At 45.8% G+C, this 24,070-nt stretch overlaps 1 protein-coding gene across 1 annotated transcript in view; it reads left to right on the forward strand.

Moving 5' to 3' along the window:
• Positions 1 to 629: 629 nt before the first annotated feature.
• Positions 630 to 24,070, forward strand: part of LOC147105288 (T-complex protein 11-like protein 1) — a 52,235-nt gene continuing 28,794 nt past the window's right edge. Inside the window, exons 1-3 of the mRNA XM_086011492.1 lie at positions 630 to 835; positions 13,119 to 13,251; positions 21,519 to 21,639. Coding sequence (XP_085867618.1) covers positions 679 to 835; positions 13,119 to 13,251; positions 21,519 to 21,639 — 411 coding nt within the window. The 5' untranslated portion in view covers positions 630 to 678. The remainder of the gene's footprint in view (positions 836 to 13,118; positions 13,252 to 21,518; positions 21,640 to 24,070) is intronic.

A 24,070-nucleotide genomic window follows, 5' to 3' on the forward strand; every position in this document is an offset into this window, starting at 1 on the left:
GACAGGCATTATTATTATTATTATAGGAGATAAAGGGATAATAGGACGTGAATTGCTGTCTTTTATTCAGTGCATGCTGTAGCAACACTGGAGTCTTTAACGTTTTTTTGGTAAGTGTGTAACTGACAAGGAATTTGAGGGCCATCTGTTCTGTATAATCTGGAGCCAAAATGGGCAAAGATGTTTTTACACCCCGTCCGATTTTACTCTCCACAATGAAGGATTCATTCTTCGCCAAGTGGAAAAAAAAACTCTGCATAAAAATGCTTGACTGTAGTGAAGCTGAGATGAGACTGTGGCTTTAGGGGTAGGGCGTGGACTACAGCCATTGAACTAAGAGCTTGTCAGGGTCTCCGGAAGAGAAGGGCTGCAGATGGGCCGCTGTACATGCAAGGGCTTGGAGGTGAGGGTACCACACCACAAGCAGTTTATTTTTCTGAAGGTTTTTCAATGATTGGAAACCGATTTTTAAAAGCGAGTTTTGCCACACGGAGCCGAGATTTGGTATGTTGACACTTATGATGCAACTATGTCAGTCCTGGAGGTGACAGTTCTAAAAATGCAGGGAATTAGGTAAGTGCCAATGCGTGTTGCTCAGCAGTACTCTGAAAGACACGTCATTTTTTTCAACAGATTTATTATTCAACTAGTTTTAGAGGGGGGAAAAACCAGACAAAAATGCCCAACAGTGAGGACAAACTACCCACGAGTGACAACAGTGACAAAGGTCAACGGGAACAAGAGGACAGAGGGGCTCTGCTCGATGACATCAAGTCCGCTGGGGGAAATGGCGACACCGACATGCCAGGCCTCTGCAAGCCAGGCATTTCCTGCTGTGAGTATGAAGCGGCTATTCACCACTTGCCATGTCTCACGTACTAACTACATATGACATTTGAAGACTAGCGCTTCTACAACTGGCTTACCGTGGTGCTTGTATTATAAAATCAGCAGTGCAATCACACAAAACTGCTGCTTACCCCACCATGCAGGTCATCAGATGCTGCCAGGCATCATCTCTGTTTCAATCCTTACAACATCACCCAAAGACACACTAGGTATTTATATTACCAATGTATAATAATGATATCATTAAATATTACTGTGAAATAATGAATATTAATATATAGTAAGTAGTAAATTACACATTGGACACATTACTACTGAGCTGGCATCGCCTGACTATGCTCATTTAAATATTTTTGTACTGCTCCGATGCTTAACCCACGATGCTATGGGAATATGGGAATGCCATGATTGTCAGAGTGTCGGACTCCAGCAGCTATTGAAGAGCTCTTGGCTTCCCTCAAATGCTGTTTTTTTTTTTTTTACTGACCATAAAAGGCTTGGGGGCACAACTATCTCTTTGGAAGATTGGCCTTTGGAGGCTAATGGGCCATTTTTTCAGGACCACCCCCCAAAGTAGCTTTTCCAAACATGTGTGGAGCGTCTGATGAGGTGCTCAGGCACTCTAATCATATTGTGGGGAGGACCCCTAATCTGAATTAAATTTGGGGCCATAATGAGTCCAGCACATGGTAGGCGCTCTGCTCTGAGTGCCACAGGCACTTCAGGGGGCACTGTCAGGGGATTGAACAGGCGTCAGTGCTCCAGTATGTGAGGAGCCCGTGTCCAATACACGTCAAGCACTATGACATCGGGCATTGTGTTATTGGCTCCATAGTATCATTCACTGTTACAAAGTTGATGTTGGAGCAGTCCATATCACTAAGCAAGTCACATCCAATCTGGTTGTGCAAATTTGCTGATGTGATAACGGCTGCCTCCTTGAACTGACTTTGACTGTTGCAGGGATAACAATATGTAACCTCAATGGAAGTGTGTGAATGCACTTTTTGGCTTTCTTATTCCCCCACAATGTTTTTAACCCTCCTCCCCTGAAGGTGCTGAAACACGCTGAGATAAAGTCCCACAATTGCTAGCAACCTCCTTCATGTGTAAACCCAGACAGTTAATGCTGGCAGGCTGCTCAACTGTGGGCCCATCACAGACAAGCTTGATTCTCCTGACTCAATGTCCACACACGGCCACTTTTAACCATGGTCACTGGATAGTGATCAGGAGCAGGAACGCTCTGTGGCTTTTCCCTCTCTAGCCCAGGGGCACCGGGCCATGGGAACAACCGCTGGGGAAAGGGGTGGGTGGAGACCATGAAAGACCATGTCCCCTCCCCCTAAATATTTTCATATCCATTATGTGCCACTCTTCCCCAGCTTCAAGTGTTGACCCCAACTCTTTACATGGCTCTGTCTGAGGCCAGTTATAACACCCCTACCGCTGCCTGGCTGAGTAGACAGTTCACACGTTAATTTTAACTCCACAGATCAACCATCCTATAATAGGTTTAATATATAAGCTTAACAGTTCACTAAATCTCATCTAGTTATGTAAAAGATTAAGGCTTCCATTAGTCTTGTGTAGAGACAGTGCTGTACCCAGGGACCGTGCTGTACCCAGGGACCGTGCTGTACCCAGGGACCGTGCTGTACCCAGGGACAGTGCTGTGTAAGGAGACAGTGCTGTATAAGGAGACAGTGCTGTGCACAGGGACCGCGCTGTACACGGGGGCCGCGCTGTACACAGGGACACTGCAGATCCAGGTTTTTCTGGTGTAATTAGCAAGAATTAAAGAATTGGAAGAACAGTTTTCAGTCACAGCCACAAATTAGGAGCTTAAAAACGATTTCAGAGTAATCATTGCAGGCTTAAAACTGAAACTAAAATCCTTCAGACAGGGTGCGTAGCTACACAAAAACATGAAAGAGATTTCCAAACATGATTATTTCTATAAGTATTTGAAAACATGACCAAGATTTAAAAACAGACTACAAAAGAATAAGAAGGGAACTATTTCCCACAAGACTTAATATTTGTTTGAAACTCCATCTGCTCATGGCCTTGGGACTGAGCATCCCTATAGTTGCAGACCTGGATGCCTTTGAGGTTTACATGGGGCAGGATCAGGCATGTGAGTGCTCACTTGAGGCAATTACAGGTCTAACACCTTAACTATTAATTACATTTTTTCTCTTTAAAATGCACTACAGTCTGATAAATAGAACAGCTTGTTTATTATAGAAAACAGGGGCTGAATTGCCAAGAGGGCGTGAGGAGAAGCAGGAAGGAGGAGGCTTTAAACGTTTGGAATGACTGAAACCTACATTTTACTTTGCTCCATTTATGCTAGAAATTGTCACGTGGGGGCTTCCTGCTGGTAGCCAGCTCCACCCACAGATTTCCAACAAATAAATATGGCTGCCTCCCCTGAGCCTACCCCTCAGACATTACAGCCACATGTAAGGTAACCAATGAAGCTCATCCAAAGGCCATCCAGTGACTGAAGTAGGAGGGCAGTCATCTTCTCACCCCGGCTGTTCTGAGCACGAAGCAGGGCATAATAAACCAAAAAGCCTTGAAGTTAGCCTGCAGACCGACTAGCTGACTGGTCCAAGCAGTTGACCTAATTTCAATCAGACGTGAACCTCAATTGAAACCTGCTCTTAGTAAAGGCTGCTGATCCCAGAGGTGGATGTGGTGGGCCAGTTTCTTAATTATTCTCCCCCTCCTCACTTTGATTCCCTTTTAGGCCTCCCATGCCAGCCTTCCGTTATCAGCCAAGAGAGCAGAAAGGTGACTTTCACCCAGACTTGCCATCGATGCCACTCTTGAACCAGCAACTGGGACGTGTGCATGAGAATGACTTTGAGTCAATTGCCTGCTGGTTGTTTCTTCCTTCCTCCCCTTCTCCCCTCCATACAGTGAGGTGCCAAAACCTTATTTTGTGATTCACCTTGAAGGCAGGGCAGGGACAGGAACATACCATGAAGTGGAAATCATTGATGTGGTCCTGCACTCTAACATGTTTGAGAGAGTTAATAGTGAAAGGTTATTTCCACTGGTCAGTTAGTTGGTAACAAGGTGGCATACACTCAGGATTAGTGCTAGAAGCATAAAGAAGGAGGTTAGAAGAACTTATTACAATATGGAATGCTTTAATTTCAATTTCAATTTCAATTTTTATTTGTCACATAACCAAATGCAACAAGTGAAATCCAGTCAGTGAAATGCTTTTTTCTTAACGAGCCGAGCGCACCAAGCAGCAAAGGACACTTAGTTGCCTGGTACGCACGGAGCCCGCAAGGACGGCAGCCATCTTCATCGGCGCCATCACAATAGGGTCCGCTCTCGCCTCGATCCGCCTTTCCCGCACTCCTGCCCGACAATCTTCAGCCACAGATGGCTGTTGAAGCTGAGTTAATCATGACATTTAGGGGAAAGTGAGAGAACATTCGAAGAAGAAAATGTTAAAGGGTACAGGGAAAGAGCAAGGAAACGGAATTAGAGTACACGGCTTGGGTGGGGAAGCTAGCACCAGTACAGGCACAATGGGAGGAATAGCCTCCTTTTTGTATTGAGATTTCTCTGTTGGTGTGTGCTGCCTTGGTGCCATATTATAACAAATCGTATGTCAACTCACACAATACCAACTTAACCATGAAGTGTTGGATCAGCACTTCTGATAGATTGATATATAAAAAGCTTCAAAAGTAAACAACTTGCACTTGTATAGTGCCTTTAACATAGTAAAACTCATGGGGGGAGGGGAGAAATTCAGTATCGCCCTGTTTGGGGCACAAAGTTTAGCGCCTGGCGCTAATTATCGCCTCCGACTTGCAAACTTGGCTTCTATCGCCCCTGGAGGTGATTTGAGTGCTAAATCAGGTGCTACACACCTCTCGAGGTGCTAACGCCGAGGAGCGAGGTGCTACCTCAGAGCGCTGGCGAAGCTCATGTGATGTCAGTTAGCAATGGAACACAGACACATTGGCGCTGGCCAGTTCTTAATGGGGAGGGTCGATCTTGCTCTCCATCCACACCCTGCTCATTGCAGCCTTAAATCTCGGCCTGGAGAGACCTGTACATCAATTCTGCTGGAAAGAACAGTGGGGAAAGAGCTCGGAGTGCAGCCTCCATAGTCTCTTCTAAATTGATGCAAGGAAGGTCAAATCAAAATGAACCTGCAAAGTGCTGCTCAATACCCAAAACTCCTTCACACAGTGTTGAATCTCTCCAGAGGTCTGTCTCTCTCGCGCTCTCTCTCTCTCTCTCTCTCTCTCTCTCTCTCAGAATACGTGTTGCAAAAATGTCGCCGACAAAACAAGGCAGGAAGCGGTCGCCTTTAAATAGCGCTTTCCCAGTCCCTTCCTGACTGCAAAACGTTCCCCATTACCTGTCGTTGCTAGCGGCAGGCGGAAAGGCAGGGGGCGCCACTCAATATCCGGTCCGGGGCGTTGCACGCGCGACTGACGTCACGATCTGTGGGTGCAGGAGATCATGTCGGTAGTGTTTAGCGCTGCGGCAAAATGTCTGGTCAATTTCGCGAGCGGTGCAAACATCGCCGCGCCCGGGCACTAGTTGCTTTGCGTCCCGTTAGCGGGCGCTAACCAACCGAATTTTTCCCCCATGGTCTGGAATGCACTGCCTGAAACTTTCAAAAGGGAATTGGATAAATACTTGAAAAGGAAAAAAATGCAGGGCTATGGGGAAAGAGCAGGGGAGTGGGACTAATTGGATAGCTCTTTCAAAGAGCCGGCACAGGCACGATGGGCCAAATGGGCTTGTTTTGTGCTGTAAGATTCTACAAGCTTATGAGTGGACTCTCAGATCACCACATAGAGACCACCAGGTCCCAGCTTCAAGTCTAGGTCTGCACTGAGTGACCTGATCTCAACTAGGGGAGGAGATGCAGTGTTACAGTTAGACTCTGTGCCCTTAGGCTAGGAACAGGAAAAATAGCCAGTGTTCCCACTGCGGATTGCTGTCTGGTGACCATTGCTGGAAAGTACATATATGTGAATGTGAGGTGACAGTAGGATGGGGTTTGGCTGTGATTCCCTGCAGCATTAAATAACTGGCCTATGCTTATTATTGAGACTCGCACATGAAGATTGGGCACTTGGAGAGGTACCGGAAGGATTCCCAGCAAGAGCCAGTAGTTTTAGGGGATGAGAGACGAGGAGGCGGGAATGTTGCATGTAAAAGACAATTGGAGCAATTACATCCCTCACTTTTAACACACAAAGGAAAAAGAAATCATAACTGAATTTTCTTTTTTCCCCCCTCTGTAGTTCTAGTGGATTTGTACAGATGCTTGTCTTAAGGTGCAGATAAAAAAAAACTGGTTTACAAATCGAGGGGAGGAGCAGAAATAACCATCAGTCACGGAAACCAGCAGCTACAACAAGGGCTCTGCACAGTTTGACAGTGTTGCATTTCCTTGAAACAAAACCCCGATTTAATAATAGGTTGAACCAACAATTTGGTAATTTGTATCTGTTCCTTGTCCTGCTAGGCTTCACTCTCCATGACGTAAACTCACAGGATCCCATTCACACCTTTGGTGCTGACTGACCCGCTATGCATTTCTAGCATTTTCGTTCTTTACCGCAGTTCTGCATGGGGTACTAGTTGGCTAAAAGTATGTGCACTATTCATAGAAGAGCAGGGGAGTTCTCCCAGTGTCCTGGCCAGTATTTATCCCTCAACCAACATCACTAACACAGTTTAATTGATCATTTATCTTATCGCTGTTTGTTGGTCCTTGCTGTGCACAATTTTGGCTGCCGCGTTTCAGCAGTGACCACGCTTAAAAAGTACTTCATTATTTGTGAAGCGCTTTGGGGCCTCCTGAGGTCATGAAAGGCGCTATATAAATGCAAGTTCGTTCTTTCTGTTGCAAGTTAGTAAAATTATAGCATCACAGGTGAGACCACACCTGGAGTACTGCATACAGTTTTGGTCTCCTTATTTAAGGAAGGATATACTTGCATTGGAGGCAGTTCAGAGAAGGTTCACTAGGATAATTCCTGAGATGAAGGGGTTGTCTTATGAGGAAAGGTTAAGCAGGTTGGGCCTATACTCATTGGAGTTTTGAAGAATGAGAGGGGATCTTATTGAAACATACAAGATTCTGAAGGGGCTTGACAGGGTAGATGCTGAGAGGATGTTTCCCCTTGTGGGGGAATCTAGAACTAGGGGGCATAGTTTCAGAATAAGGGGACACCCTTTTAAAACGGAAATGAAGAGGAATTTCTTCTCTCAGAGGATCGTGAGTCTTTGGAATTCTCTTCCCCAGAGAGCTGTGGAGGCTGGGTCATTGAATATATTTAAGGTGGAGATAGACAGATTTTTGAACTTTAGGGGAGTCAAGGGTTTTGGGGAGCGGGCAGGGAAGTGGAGTTGAGGCCAACATCAGATCAGCCATGATCTTATTGAATGGCGGAGCAGGCTCGAGGGGCCAAATGACCTACTCCTGTTCCTACGTCTTATGTTCTTATAAAGTGTTAGTGAAGAACTGAAGCAGTTTTGCATCTGAACCCCAAGTTGTTACTGCCTGGACATGTATTAATATTTAAATACACAACAGAGATTGCAGTGTCCATTATGCTGTGGCATGCAAGAATGTAAAGTCACTCAGTTCCCACATAGGCCCCAGCACAATCATTTACGTCTCAGAATTCTGTCACAAAATCAGATATTTTCACAATTCAAAATGTTGTTCTTGTTAACCACTAAATTTGTTTTGAAACATACAAATACTATTTATGTCCAGCTCAAGCACAGATCTTAGGCTGATACACATTTGTGGTTATCCTTCCCCTTGTCCCCAAACCCAGGTATAAAGAGCTTTGTCAACAGGAGCTGTGGAGGAGGAGCGATGCCAGTTGGAATGGCAGTGGGTAGTCTGTGGCAGAGGAGCCTTATTTATAAGCTCCATTCTTTCTGCACAGGAGAAATTGTGCAAGTTGCCTTTAACTGTGAAAGGGGAGCCTAAAGACTAAACCTATGGCAATTGGACCCATAGCAGCCGAGCAATAGCATCCCACTAACACATTCAGTCACTGCCGTGATTACGATCACACTCAGCTGTGCATTTCTAGACAGCCGCTGTCTAGACATCAGGAGCAGATGAAGGGCAGCTCTCTCAGATTATAACATGCCAATTTAACACAATTTCTATTCAGGGGGTGAGGGAATGTTCATTTCTTTTATGTCACCATCACCTGGCATATTGAATTGATTTGAAAAGCTTTATCGGCGCTCACAATGAAGTTACTTTCTAATTATGTCAACTTCAGAGACTCCACCTATTCATTAGTGAAAACAGGCAACGGGCATGAAATTTGTCCCTGGTTATGGGTAACTACTAACTGTGTTAAAATGTTGCTAATCAATGTGTCAAGCAAATAGCAGTGTGAGTGTAGCATGCTCTGCTGGAATAGGGACAGAGAGCCTCTTGCTATTTGCTTTAAATAGCAAGTATCCATCTGAATGACAAATAATACTAAAGTCAACAAACAAGAGCTTTCACCTGCACATTCACTGGTTGTCTCCACACTTACTGTAGTAATGGAGAGGCAGCCTAGAAGCAGACGTTTGGCACGGAATCCCATCTTCGCAAGCGTGCTCCACAATGGCATCATGAATTAGGGATGCTGCTCACAGCCCTCTACTAACCCAATAACCTGTCATTACTGGAGAGGACTTGGTACTCTGTGATCTCACTCAAAAGGAAATCCTATACAAAGTGCCTGCTCTAATTATTTTTTGGGGGCTTATAGTATAAAGCTTAAAACAAAAGAATACACTGAGACAGTAGGAAAGGATATAAAAGATCTCCCTTTAAACATTCAGGATTGTGTGGCAATTTGGATGAATACACTTCTGATTATTGTGCAATAGAATCTGCTCCGTTAACTCTGCAACCATCAGTTGAGAAAATGATTTGATGTTGTGCCACATCTTGCATCAAATCCTACAGATTTCTGCACCTACTGCACTTGGTGCCATTCGCTACAGTGTCTTATTGAATGCTCCGGATGGAATGCTCAGATTTCCTCCTGCGCATCCACATAATGACTGTTATAAATCTCATCATCATGAAGAAACGACTCATGAAATAACACTGGACGGCCAGCTGGTGGCACTGTCCAAGGAGTATAAATACTCTGGCGTTTGCCCAGGGACATTTTGTAAGACAGGAACTAGTGAAGTACAACTAGACCTCCATGTTTTGAAACAAGTTGATTAAAGCCTTGCTTTATACTCAAACCAAGTGCGTAGTGAGTTTTATTACGTCAGACTGTTTGTTTGTTTTCCATGAGATTGAGAGGGTCATTAGTTGACTAATTTTCTGTGAAACCAGCTAGCAAGTTGGTGTTCTTGGGATATAGTATCAGCCTCTCCCTCAGTGTGGTATCCATGACTGACTAATGTGACTAACAGTAAGGATACTGGACTGAGATTCCCAGGGTGTGAATCAGATCCCTCTTGTGTGGAGGGATGAAGATGTCTGCTGCTTTACACTTGGACGAACCAACACCAATAAATGGGGCATTGTTGAAGTAGAAGAATGAGTGAGTAGCTCGTCCCTCAGACCAGGCTTCTTCAACTCAAGCATGATTCCTTTAGGGCAGTAGCGTTTCCTTGAAGTGCTTTTATTATTAAATACTCTCATGTTCCACTGGGCAGTATTTTAAATGTAATGTTTTTGTTAGAACAGTAGAGATTATGGGGTGATTTGATGGAGGTGTTTACAATTATGATGGGATGGGACAGTGTAGCTAGAAATGGACTGTTTCCAGTGATTGAGGGGTTTAGAATAAGAAGGCATAAAAATAAGATTAAATGTGAAAATTATGACCGAGAGCAGGAGAAACTGTTTTACACCGAGGATTGTGAGACCATGAAATGCACTACCAGAGTGAGTGATTGCAGCAGAGACCATGTCAACATTTAAGAATAGGTTAGAGAGGTGGTTGAAGGAAAGGGGAATAAAGGGATATGGGAACACGGTGGGCACATGGGATTAGGACTACTGCCCGTGGGGAGGAGAAACACCAACACAGGCTGGTTGGGCTGAACAGCCGGTTTCCGTGTTATAATTTCTATGGAAAGTTTTGCATAAAAAGTATCAAAGGCAATAGAAAAGCTGGTTTCTTAGTGGATCCGACCAATAATAAATCATTTGCCGCAACAAATCACTTTCCATTATCCTGAGTAGAGAGCTTTCTAAATGGTATCAGATGAGAACTTAAAGTTCTTGGATTTGAGACTTGTGAAGAAATATTTAATAAATGAGGCCAGCTAATAATACAGAATGTAATCACCTCAGGGTTGCTATGTATTGGTATTTGCTCTTCAATATGTTGAACTGCTAGTTGCCCCAAGATAATTTCCTGTACTCCAGGAAACAAGGGAAGGGTTATCCATTTGATACGATGGGACTTCTTTCAATTCTTCCAATGAATGTGCACAGATGGGTGCCACAGAATATAAACATAAAGTGATGAGAAAGAAAACTTAGAACAGAATTCGATGTCTATTCCCTGTAAAGCAACATTAATGCTTATTCTGTTTAAGATGAGCAACCAGTGTCCTTGGATGTTGAAGAAGATGCAGTAATGGAACAAATGGTAGGGTAGGGATTGGCCAAATTCCCCAATGCACCATATAGATGTCAACTATCCTCTCATCCAGATACCTCTGGTTTTCTTCAAGCCCCCCTCCTTCTGCAACTCTAACATCAATACCCAATGTAAAAAACAAAATCTAATAAAAAATTGCACTTCTGGGTTGTGCACACAGAAATGAGCAGGAAGTGGATAAAAACATAAGCAGTATAGGTGTACTGGACAGTAGTCTCTGCTCAGTATTTAAATTACAGATACCGAACACTGCTTTCTTGATGAAACCCAAATGTGAATGGGTGGCAATGAATATTCTTGGGAGTTGACCTGGCCATTTAGAGGGGATTTTCAGACTCCAGTCCACTCGATGGGCTGGATTTTACTCACCGAGACGAGTTGGGGGCGGGACTGCTGCCTTCCGGGTTCTAGTCCCGCCCCCAGCAACGTCCGATGCGCAGACGCTATTTTCCCCTGATTGGTCTTGTTAAGCCCGCCCTGCGGGCTTTCTGGCCAATTAAGGGAAAGCCGGAGTCAGATGACGTCAGTTGATGGCGCTTCATCTGCTGATTTTCTTAAAGGTACATGAACCAGAAATTTTTGACAGATGATTTGACAGTGTTTGACAGCATTGAGGTGCTGTCAAACACTGACAATCACTGTATAAAGGTGAGCCCTTTCACCCAGGCTCTCCAATGACTCCTTAGAATGAAACAGATGGTAGCTGCAGGTGAGGGTACAGAAGCGATCTGTCACTTCTCCCATTGAGGTGAGGCCACACAAACACTTCAAAGCTAGTCACCTACAGAATAATCTAAAATGACTCTCTCAACATTTCCTTACCTCTGATACTCACCAGTGTCCCATTGCATCCTTCACACCACTTCTGCAGCTGTCATCTGTACACCAACAGTACAACAGACCCACAGCATGCCTCATTAACCTTGGCGGGATTCCCTGACGTCAGGAAGCCCGCATCAGAAGCCTAAAAATTGGAAAAGCCTCTTAACTGCCTGTTAACAACCTGTTAACAGGCAGTTAAGTGGCTATAATCCTCTTCCCGACGCTAGGAGTCAGGTCCCTGCACAAATCGGGGACCCGACTCCCGGGAAGATTGGTGGGAGCAGGTTCGGGACCCGCTCCCATTCTTTTTGATTTTCCCAGCAATCCTGCCTCCAAACCCGCCTCCTCAGGGCTGGTAAAATCGAGCCTGAAGGCTCAGTTGGTCAATGCACAATGTGGCGTGCTATTACGACACAGAGATCAGGTTTGAGCTCCAGCCTGTGATGAGTTAGCTGACCTCAGCTAGTACAGTAGTGGTCTCCGTGTCCCTGGGATAGGGAGGGGAGAAAATAAATCAGCCAGGTTTGTCATTCCTGATTTGCAGTGCCATGACCTTGTTGGAAGTGTGCAAGGATGGACATCAAGTAAGGGTAGGATCAACGGCAATGCCCTCCACAACAAAATAGGCCACTGCCATTCACTGTCCAGGCCTACACATAAATAATGTCCACTTGGTTGAGGTACTGGAGGGCAGCTGGCACCAATGGAACTAGCAAAAGTCATTTTTCAGGAGCACTTTGAAGAGGAACAGGAGGTTGGAGATTAGGTGGTAGTTTGCAAGGACAGAGGGATCAAGTGTGGGGTTTTGATTTTCCCAGCAATCCTGCCTCCAAACCCGCCTCCTCAGGGCTGGTAAAATCGAGCCTGAAGGCTCAGTTGGTCAATGCACAATGTGGCGTGCTATTACGACACGGAGATCAGGTTTGAGAAGAGCAGAGTGATGAAAGGGAGGGAGGAAGTGCCTAGGAAGAGGGATCACTTAAAACGTCAATTAGCATAGGGGCAAAGAAGGGAAGTTAAGTGGTCAGCAGATTATTGAGTATGCTATCAAAGAAGCAAGAGGTGGGTTTTGTGGAGGAAATGAGCTTGGGGAGGATGTGGGAGAGAAACTAGAGAGACGGGAGGGATTAGGGCTACAATAGGGAGGGCTCAGGGTGGGGTGCAAGGGAGAGTTTGGCATGGAGATCAGGAGGAAGGGGGCAGTAGAGGCAACTGAACAGATCGTCTCTATCATGGTGACAAAGAAGTCCATGTCCTCCTCACATTTGTTGTTAGAGGTGGAGGTTAGAGGTGGAGATAGCAAGGGAGAGGGGTTTGAGGAGGCTTTGGTAATGGAGAAAAGAAGCCAGGGTTTATCTTTGCCTTCCAGGATTACTATGTGGTTTCGGCAGAGAACTGTGAGGCCTGGTAGAGCTTGTTGCGTCCAGCCAGATCTGGCGATGGATGGTTGTGTGCCAGATACGCTCAAATCTGCACCCCTTAGACTTGAGAAAAGATGGGGTCCGTACTGCGGGAATGACCAGATGGGAGACAGTAAAGGTGGAGTTGAGAGAGTGGGTGAGCAAATTGACAGCTGAAGAGGTATCATGGTGAATGGAGGGTCAAGGGTTAGGCCACTGACTTATGGCATTCGCTGCATAAAGTTCAATTCCTAATTTGAACAGGATCCATTTCTTATTCTGATTTATAGAGATGTACATCTTGGTAATTTTATTATAAGTTTAGGGACTTGTATCATGGTTATTTTGAAAGTAAAGACATGCTGTCTGTATTGTATCCCTTCCACAGCCAGTCCTCCAAAACTAGTCTCTATGACTGAAATTCTGGAAACTGCCCGAGGTGTGTCCAACATGACCATTGCACATGAAATAGTGATAAACAGCAACTTCCAGATCCAGCAGATGGAATCTCCTCAGAACAGGTAAAGGCCTAACTTACTGACTTTAATTTCTCAATTAAATTAATCACGTGCTCCCCGATGGATTAGTGAGTTTCTCAACTGAGCCGTACAGACCAGGAAGGTCTCGGGTTAACCCTCAATTGGCTGATCTCAGTTGGGGTTGACAGTAGGGGTGCTACGGTTAGCCTCAGCGCCCCCAAGATAGGAAAGTGGGTGGTGGCTGGAAAAATCAGACATGGCTCCCATTCCTGATTGCTATATGACCACTCCCACTGGAAACGCGTGTTTGGAGTTGGGTGAAGGCAGTATCAGGCTGACTGTCAGCAGTATAGTATCTTTGGTGGCACTCACTGTTGAAGCAATAGGCCAGTGTCTAACCCACTGCACTACTCGGTTCTAGCCCAATTGTAATTTCTAATGTATTACCCTGCTACTGAGGTGCAAACTCTCTATAAGGCTACAAAGTCTAATTGATAAGTAAACACTGGGTGAGTGCATATGTAGGTTGGTTAACGGACTGCCGACATTGTGGCTAGTTTTTCTGTACAAAGGGAGCCTTTTCTTCTATACAACTTTCTTTCTCAAGTATGTCACAAAAATTTGCATTAGACAGCGTGTGACAGACAGGAAGTTGTGCATAGAGAGTTTTTACAATGAGAGATTCTAGTTAATCTCCTGTCGCACTGCTCATGGTAAGTCAGAGAATATGTTGGCCTGCAACAATAGGAGTGGTTGAGTGATTGAGCAATCCTGATTTCCTTTGCCCCACCATTGGTGGCCGTGCCTTCAGCTGTCTAGGCCTCAGCTCTGGAATTCCCTCCCTAAACCTCTCTGCCTCTCTAGCCCTCTTTCCTCCTTTAAGACGCTCCTTAAAATCTACTTCTTTGATCAAGCTTTTGGTCATCTGCCCTAATATCATCTTATGTGGTTCGGTGTCAAATTTCCTGTGAAGCGCCTTGGGACGTTTTACTACATTAAAGGAACAATATAAATACAAGTTGTTGCTGTTGTTGTATAGTAAGTGATTAAAAATCCTTGGAAAATCGGCTTCAAAACGACAACTCAGCATGTCCTAATGCAGGTTGTGAACACAAGGAGGGCTGGGAGCCTACACACAACCTCATTAGGCTCCTGACTAAATGGTCCACCCCCATGAAGCAGCTGGAGTGCCTAAACAATGCTCCAGCCACCCAACGTCCACTTTGAACAGGTGCTGAAAGGGTGGCCACTATTTCATTAAAAACAAACAACTGAGGCACCCTTGCCCTTTGTTTCCAATATCCCCGGCCCTCCTTGCCTGGTTCCCCTTGCCTCCTCCGCCATGTGCCCGGTGCTTCCTCCCACCACACCAGGAAAGTGCCTCGTGCTCAGTGGGCAGCCAGCGGCCCTTTACTGGCTGCTGACACCCGACAGTGTAGCCTGGCCACTCCCAGTAACGTGAAACATGCAAATGGACTGCCCTCACTTTGTCTGGTGAGATCAGCTCAGCATACGAGCAGGGGCAGCGGCACGGTGCTCTGGCCGCGTCAATAGCTCCATCATTTTGTCAAGGTGATGTGGTGCTGCCGATGGAGTTAAGTGGATTGGGTCTCCCATGTAATTTGTTGGTGGTGGATGACTGTGGTGAGCAACATTCCCTTTAAGCTGCATGGCCACGCTGCTGCGTAGAGCTCTAGGGATCCCCGCGGCAGGCTTGCCGGCTTTTCAATGTAAAAACCACAGAATGGCTCGCGTGGTGCCAAAAGAAATTAAAGAAGGGCTGTGACAAAATGAAGGAATAAAATAAGTAGGAAGGGTGAGGTGGGAAAGAGGAAATAAGTTAGGGACTGAGCTTTGAAATAAGTAAACGTAGAGCAGGTAGAAATAAACAAAGAAAATCACAGTGGCAAGAGGAATAGTTGGCTGGGATCTGAAATAAGTAAATTAGGAGAAGTAGGTGTGGGAAATAAATAAATGGAGAGGAATGGATGAGAGGCATTGAACAAATAAACCATCAGGTAAGATGCACGTAATCCTTCTCTGTCTAGTAGTAGGTGAGTACACTTGAAAAAGTAATTCTTTGGCTGTCAAGTGCTTTTTGGACGCACTGAAGGTGTGATAAGACGCTATATAAATGGAAATTCTTTCTTTCTTGCACATATGAAGTAACAGATCGGGTTGATGAGGGTAGTGAGGTTGATGTTGTGTACATGGACTTTCAAAGGGCGTTTGATAAAGTACCACATAATAGACTGATGAGCACAGTTGGAGCCCGTGGGATTAAAGGGGCAGTGGCAGCGTGGATAGGAAATTGGCTGAGGGACAGAAAGCAGAGGGTAATGGGGAACGTTGTTTTTCAGACTGTAGGGAAGTATACAGTGGTGTCCCCCAGGGGTCGGTGTTGGGACCACTGCTCTTTTTGATATATATTAATGACCTAGACTTGGGTATACAGGGCATAATGTCAAAGTTTGCTGATAACACGAAACTCGGAAATGTAATAAACAGTGAGGAGGATAGTCATAGAGTCATAGTCATAGAGTTTTACAGCACAGAAAGAGGCCCTTCGGCCCATCGTGTCCGCGCCGCCCATCCACCCCTGTCCTGTCTAATCCCATTTTCCAGCATTTGGTCCATAGCCTTGTATGCAATGACATTTCAAGTGCTCATCCAAATGCTTCTTGAATGTTGTGAGGGTTCCTGCCTCGACCACCCTTTCAGGCAGTGAGTTCCAGATTCCAACCACCCTCTGGGTGAAAAAGTTCCTCCTCAAATCCCCTCTAAATCTCCTGCCCCTTACCCTGAATCTATGCCCCCTTGTTATTGACCCCCCTACTAAGGGGAAAAGTTCCTCTTTATCTACCCTATCTATGCCCCTCATCATTTTGTACACCTCAATCAGGTCCCCCCTCAGCCTTCTTTGCTCCAAGGAAAACAACCCCAGCCTGTTTAGTCTTTCTTCATAGCTGAGGCGCTCCATCCCAGGTAACATCCTGGTGAATCTTCTCTGCACCCTCTCCAAAGCAATCACATCCTTCCTATAGTGAGGCGACCAGAACTGCACACAGTACTCCAGCTGTGGCCTCACCAGCGTTTTGTACAGCTCCATCATAACCTCCCTGCTCTTATATTCTATGCCTCGGCTAATGAAGGCAAGTATCCCATATGCCTTTTTAACCACCTTATCTACCTGTTCCGCTGCCTTCAGAGATCTGTGTACATGTACACCAAGGTCCCTCTGACCCTCTGTACTTCCTAGGGCCCTACCACTCATTGTGTATTCCCTTGCCTTATTTGTCCGTCCAAAATGCATCACCTCGCACTTTTCAGGGTTAAATTCCATTTGCCACTTTTCCGCCCATCTGACCAACCCGTTTATATCGTCCTGTAGCCTGAGGCTTTCCTCCTCGCAATTTACCACCCCACCAATTTTCGTGTCATCTGCGAACTTACTGATCATACCTTTTACATTCTCATCCAAATCATTTATGTAGATCACAAACAACAAGGGACCCAGCACCGATCCCTGAGGTACCCCACTGGACACAGGCTTCCAGTCACAAAAGCATCCTTCGACCATCACCCTCTGCCTCCTGCCACTCAGCCAGTTTAGGATCCAACGCGCCAAGGCACCCTGGATCCCATGGGCTCTTACCTTCTTGACCAGTCTCCTATGCGGGACTTTGTCAAAAGCTTTACTGAAGTCCATGTAAACCACATCCACAGCATTTCCCTCATCCACCCCCCTAGTCACCCCCTCGAAAAATTCAATCAGATTTGTCAGACATGATTTACCCTTGACAAAGCCATGCTGACTATCCCCGATTAATCCTTGCCTCTCCAAGTGGAGACTAATTTTGTCCCTCAGAATTTTTTCCAATAATTTCCCTACCACAGATGTTAGGCTCACTGGCCTGTAATTCCCTGGTTTATCCCTGCTACCCTTCTTGTATAATGGTACTACATTAGCTGTTCTCCAGTCCTCTGGTACATCCCCTGTGGCCAGGGAGGTTCTGAAAATTTGTGTCAGAGCCCCTGCAATCTCCTCCTTTGCCTCCCACAGCAGCCTGGGATACATCTCGTCCGGGCCTGGGGATTTATCCACTTTTTGGCCTGCTAAAACCGCTAGCACCTCCTCCCTCTCGATGCTAATATGTTCAAGTATGTCACAGTCCCCTTGCCCGATTTCTATGTCTGCATCGTCTCTCTCCATAGTGAACACAGATGCAAAAAATTCATTTAAAACCCCGCCTACATCATCTGGCTCTACACACAGATTGCCACTTTGGTCCCTAATGGGCCCTACCCTTTCCCTGGTTATCCTCTTGCCCTTAATATACTTATAAAACATCTTAGGATTTTCCTTTATTTTGCTCGCCAGTGTTATTTCATGGCCCCTCCTCGCCCTCCTAATTTCTTTTTTAAGTATGCCCCTGCACTTTTTATACACCTCTAGGGCTTCTTCCGTCTTTAGTCTTTTGTAACTGCCAAAAGCCCCCCTTTTATTTCTAATGCATTTTTGTATATCCCTTGTCATCCAAGGTTCCTTTTGCTTGTTGGTCCCACCCTTGACCTTTACAGGAACATGTTGGCGTTGTACTCTCTCTATTTCCCTTCTGAAAGTCTCCCACTGTCTTGATGTGGATTTTCCTATAAGTAGCTGCTCCCAGTCCACTTTGGCCAGATCCTGCCTTATCATATTAAAATCGGCCTTCCCCCAATTTAGAACCCTTATTTCCGGGCCGTCTTTGTCTTTTTCCATGACCACCTTAAATCTCACCGAGTTATGGTCACTATCGCCAAAATGCTCTCCTACTGACACTTCCACCACTTGCCCGGCTACATTCCCCAGAATTAGGTCCAGTATCGCCCCCTCTCTTGTAGGACTTTCTACATGTTGGCTCAAAAAGCTCTCCTGGATGCACTTTAAGAATTCTGCACCCTCTAAGCCTTTCACACTCTGACTATCCCAGTTTATATTGGGGAAGTTGAAATCCCCCACTATTATTACCCTATTATTTTCGCACTTTTCTGAGATTTGCCTACATATCTGTTCCTCTATCTCCCCCTGACTGTTTGGGGGCCTATAGTACACTCCCAGCAAAGTGCTTGCCCCCTTTTTGTTTTTAAGTTCTACCCATATGGCCTCATTAGAGGAACCCGCTAATATATCATCCCTCCTTACAGCAGTAATTGACTCCTTAATTAATATTGCAACACCCCCTCCCCTTTTACACCCCCCTCTGTCTCGCCTGAAGATTCTATACCCCGGAATATTGAGCTGCCAGTCCTGACCCTCCCTCAACCATGTCTCCGTGATAGCAACAATATCGTACTCCCATGTGTTCAACAACAACTTCAGTTCATCCACCTTATTTGCAAGACTCCTTGCATTAAAATAAATGCCTTCCAGCCCTGCCATATTCCCTTTTGCCTTCGCATATTTGCTCTGCCTTGTTTTTTTCTCTGTATTTGGCTGTAAATCACCCCCTGCTATAGCTCCACTCTGTACCCCATCCCCCTGCCAAGTTAGTTTAAACCCCCCCCCAGCAGTGCTAGCAAACCTCCCCACAAGGATATTGGTTCCCCTCTGGTTCAGGTGTAAACCGTCCGACTTGTACAAGTCCCACCTTTCCCAGAAGCAGACCCAGTGATCCAGGAAACTAAAGCCCTCCCTCCTGCACCATCCCTTTAGCCACGCATTCATCTGTTCTATCTTCCCATTCCTATACTCACTAGCACGTGGCACTGGGAGTAATCCAGAGATTACAACCTTTGAGGTCCTGCTCTTTAATCCTTCACCTAGCTCCCTAAATTCTTGCTGCAGGACCTCATCCCTCTTTTCACCTATGTCGTTGGTACCAATGTGGACCACGACCTCTGGCTGTTCACCCTCCCCCTCCAGAATGCCCTGCAGCCGCTCAGTGATATCCTTGACCCTGGCACCAGGGAGGCAACAAACCATCCTGGATTCACGTCTACGGCCACAGAAACGCCTATCTGTTCCCCTTACTATAGAATCCCCTACCACTATTGCTCTCCCACTCTTTTTCCCCCCTTCCTGGGCAGCAGGAGCACCCCCAGTGCCAGGAAGTTGGCTGCTGCTGCCTTCCCCTGGTGAGTCATCCCCCTCAACAGTATCCAAAGCGGCATACCTGTTTGAGAGGGGAATGGTCACAGGGGTCTCCTGCACTACCTGCCTGCTTCTATTGCTCCTCCTGGTGGTCACCCATTTCCTATCTTCCTGTGCAGCCCTTCCCTGCGGTGTGACCAACTCACTAAATGTGTTATCCACGAACCTCTCAGCATCGTGAATGCTCAACAACCCATCCACCCGCAGCTCCAGCGCCTCAATGCGGTTTGCTAGTAGCTGCAGATGGATGCATCTCTGGCACACGTGGTCATCAGGGGCACCGGCAGTGTCCCTGAATTCCCACATAGAGCAAGAGGAGCATATCACGGGGCTGGGCTCACCTGGCATGACCTTCCCTTTACTTAATTTAAATTAATTTACTATCACCAATTAAAAATATCTCTAAGGTGCTTGTATAGTCTACCAACAGTCCCTGCTACACCAGAAAAGACCCTAGTAACTATAAACTACAGAGTTTAAGTTTAAAAAAGAGAAATACTCACCAACCAATCACTTACCTGCTCCCTGGTGACGTCACACTCTGATTACTTTTTACCTCTCTCCTCTGCTGTTGATTTGGTCTCTGCTGAACCCGCCGGTTTTAAGTGCCGCCGGTCGCGCTGCTGCTCTCCCACAGGTCCAAGCTCTCTGACCTCGCCTCTGCTGAACCCGCCGGTTTTAAGTGCCGCCGGTCGCGCTGCTGCTCTCCCATAGGTCCAAGCTCTCTGACCTCGCCTCTGCTGAACCCGCCAGTTTTAAGTGCCGCCGGTCGCGCTGCTGCTCTCCCACAGGTCCAAGCTCTCTGACCTCGCCTCTGCTGAACCCGCCGGTTTTAAGTGCCGCCGGTCGCGCTGCTGCTCTCCCACAGGTCCAAGCTCTCTGACCTCGCCTCTGCTGAACCCGCCGGTTTTAAGTGCCGCCGGTCGCGCTGCTGCTCTCCCACAGGTCCAAGCTCTCTGACCTCGCCTCTGCTGAACCCGCCGGTTTTAAGTGCCGCTGGTCGCGCTGCTGCTCTCCCACAGGTCCAAGCTCTCTGACCTCGCCTCTGCTGAACCCGCCGGTTTTAAGTGCCGCCGGTCGCGCTGCTGCTCTCCCACAGGTCCAAGATAGTAACAGACTTCAGGACACATAGACAGACTGGTAAAATGGGCAGACATGTGGCAGATGAAATTTAATGCAAAGAATTGTGAAGTATTTCATTTTGGAAGGAAGAATGAGGAGAGGCAATATAAACGAAATGGTACAATTTTAAAGGGGGTGCAGGAACAGAGAGACTTTGAGGTGGCGAGACAAGTTGAGAAGGCTGTTAAAAAAAGCATATGGGATCCTTGGCTTTATTAATAGAGACATAGAGTCAATGTTCCTTTTAAGCTGCGCTGCTATGCAGCGCTCTGGACCTCCCGCACAGCCGTCTCACCAGCTTTTCAGTAGGAAAAACCATGCATGCGCGGTATTTTGAATGGGCCTTGCAGCCCCTTAAAGGGCCTGCTCACCCCCCCCCCCCAAAGAAATTAATGGGAACATTGCATAGAGTATAAAAGCAAGGAAGTTATGCTAAACCTTTATAAAACACTGGTTAGGCCTCAGCTGGAGTATTGTGTTCAATTCTGGGCACCACACTTTAGGAAGATGTCAAGGCCTTAGAGGCGGTGCAGAGGAGATTTACTGGAATGGTACCAGGGATGAGGGACTTCAGTTATGTGGAGAAGCTGGAGTTGTTCTCCTCAGAGCTGAGAAGGTTAAGAGGAAATTTGATAGAGGTGTTCAAAATCATGAAGGGTTTTGATAGAGTAAATAAGGAGAAACTGTTTCCAGTGGCAGAAGGGTCAGTAACCAGAGGACACACATTTAAGGTGATTGGCAAAAGAACCAGAGGCGACATGAGGGAAAAAAAATTACACAGCTAATTGTTGTGATCTGAGATGCACTGCCCGAGGGTGGTGGAAGCAGATTCAGTAGTAATTTTCAAAAAGGAATTGGATAAGTACTTGAAGGGGAAAAGATTTACAGGACTATGGGAAAGCAGGGAGGTGGGACTAATTGGATAGCTCTACCAAAGAGCCGGCACAGGCACAGTGGGCCGAAGGGCCTCCTTCTGTGCTGTATCATGCATCTCTTTCTTGAGGTACGGTCACAGGGAAATTCTCCATTAAACATCTGTCCATTTCTTTCACAGTTTGGAAAGAAGAGTGAAGGAGATTATGCACAAAGCCTTCTGGGATAGCCTGCAGGCCCAGTTAAACGAGACGCCACCCCAGTACTCCCAGGCCATCAAACTGCTGCAGGAAGTTAAAGAGGTGAGGGCCAGAGATGGGCTGAGGTCCACTTCAGACTGGACTGGACCAAATTAAACTTGTGCTAAGTTAATTGGCCCAGATCTCAATTCTCTTCCTTGGGCAAGGCAGTTTGGAATTTATCACCGAAACTTTAAGGCATTGGTTTACAACATTACAGCATCATTCACATTCGCTGTTCATCTGTCAGTGAGTCAGTCTGTACCATAGAGTGACTTTATAAACCCTTCAGAGCTGTGCCAAATTGGTGACATTAGCAGCAAAACTGCCAAATCCATGTTTACCCTTACACTAGGGTTAGAAAATATTTCAAAAGTTGCTCACGTCTTGGCAATTCGGAATATTTCATAAGCCACTAAATTAACTCTTCACTCTCCAGAAACTCTGGCTCTGAATTTCAGCTGGGGTCTGTCCTGATCTCCTGCCGTAACTTCGCAGAGGAACCACCAGAAAAGTGGGAACAACTGAGTTTTCCGCCCTTTGAGCTGTTTCTCTGTGGGTTCTGCCGATCTTCCCATCTTACGGCAGGACAGCGGGTCAACCCTCCCGCCCAAACTCCAAGGCCTGTGATGAGTCCAGAGGAAGTTACCCTGGAAAAGCACTACATACAGATTCTAATATAGGAAAGGAATTTATCAAAGGGGATAGAAAGAGCAACACTCTGAAGGGAACTAGGAAATAAATTAAAAAGCAGGACCTCAAAGGTAGTAATCTCAGGATTACTCCCAGTGCCACGTGCTAGTGAGCAGAAATAGGAGAATAGACCAGATGAATGCGTGGCTGGAGAGATGGTGTAGGAGGGAGGGATTTAAATTCCTGAGGCATTGGGACTGATTCTGGGGAAGGTGGGACCTGTTCAAGCTGGACAGGTTACACCTCGGCAGAAACGGGACCAACATCCTCGCAGGGGGGTTTGCTAGTGCTATTGGGAAGGATTTAAACAAGCTTGTCAGGGGGCTGGGAACCTAAGTGTGGGTCCAGAACAGAGAGAAACAAAGCTGGAATTGCAAGTTAGAAAAGCAGTCAGCAAAACTAGTAGGGAGCAGAAACAAAGGCCAAAAGTAAAGAAGGTCAAAGTGCAGAAAAATATTAAACAGGCAAAGCTGAAGGCACTTTATCTAAATGCACGTAGCATTCGCAACAAGGTGGATGAATTAATGGCACTAATAGAAGTAAATGGGTATGATGTAATTGCCATTACAGAGACATGGTACTCAACATTTAGGAAGGACAGACAAAAAGGAAAAGGAGGTGGCGTAGCGCTGTTAATAAGGGATGAGATCGGTACGGTAGAGATAAAAGATCTTGGCTTAGCAGATCGTGATGTAGAACTGGAATCAGTTTGGGTGGAGCTAAGAAACAGCAAAGGGCGGAAAACATTGGTGGGAGTTGTGTATAGGCCACCAAACAGTTGTGGTAATGTAGGGCACAGTATCAATCAAGAGATTAGAAGTGCATGTAACAAGGGCAATACGGTAATCATGGGGGACTTTAATCTACATATTGACCGGGCAAATCAAATGACCACTAATGGTGTGGAGGATGAATTCTTGGAATGAATGCGAGATGGTTTCCTGGATCAGCATGTGGGGAACCAACAAGGGAACAGGCTATTCTGGATCTGGTACTGTGTAATGAGAAAGGGCTAATCAATAATCTTGTGGTAAAGGGGCCTTTAGGGACAAGTGACCATAATATGATTGCATTTTACATTAAGTTTGAGAGTGATGTAGTCCAATCTGAAACTAAGGTCTTCAATCTAAACAGAGGAAACTACAAGGGTATGAGGGACAAGTTGGCCATGGTAGATTGGGAGACTACACTAAAAGATATGAAAGTGGACATATAATGGCTAACATTCAAGGAAATAATGCATAATTTGCAACAAACATATATTCCTCTAGGGCATAAAAACCCAAAAGGAAAAGTGATCCAACCATGGCTAACAAAAGAAATTAAAGCTAGTATTAAGTCAAAGGAGGAAGCTTATAAAGTTGCCAGAAAAAGCAGTCAGCCTGAGGATTGGGATTTTTTAGAAATCAGCAAAGGGGGACCAAGAAATTGATAAAGGGAAAATGGAATATGAGCACAAACTAGCGAAAAATATAAAAACGGATTGTAAAAGCTTCTGTAGGTATGTGAAAAGGAAAAGACTGGCGAAGGTAAATGTAGGTCCTTTACAGTCAGAGACTGGAGAATTTATAATGGGGAATGAGGAAATGGCAGAGAAATTAAAGAAATACTTTTTCTGTCTTTACGGAGGAAGACACAAAAACCTCTCAGAAATACGAGAAAACCAAGGGTGTGACGAGAATGAGGAACTTAAAGAAATTATTAGTAAAAAAACAGTACTAGCAAAATTAATGGGACTAAAAGTCGATAAATCCCAAGGACCGGATGACCTACATCCTAGGGTTTTGAAAGAGGTGGCCAT

The sequence above is a fragment of the Somniosus microcephalus genome, chromosome 18 (genome assembly GCF_052327205.1).
Source record: "Somniosus microcephalus isolate GS21.2 chromosome 18, FLI_Smic_1.0, whole genome shotgun sequence".
NCBI lineage: Eukaryota > Metazoa > Chordata > Chondrichthyes > Squaliformes > Somniosidae > Somniosus > Somniosus microcephalus.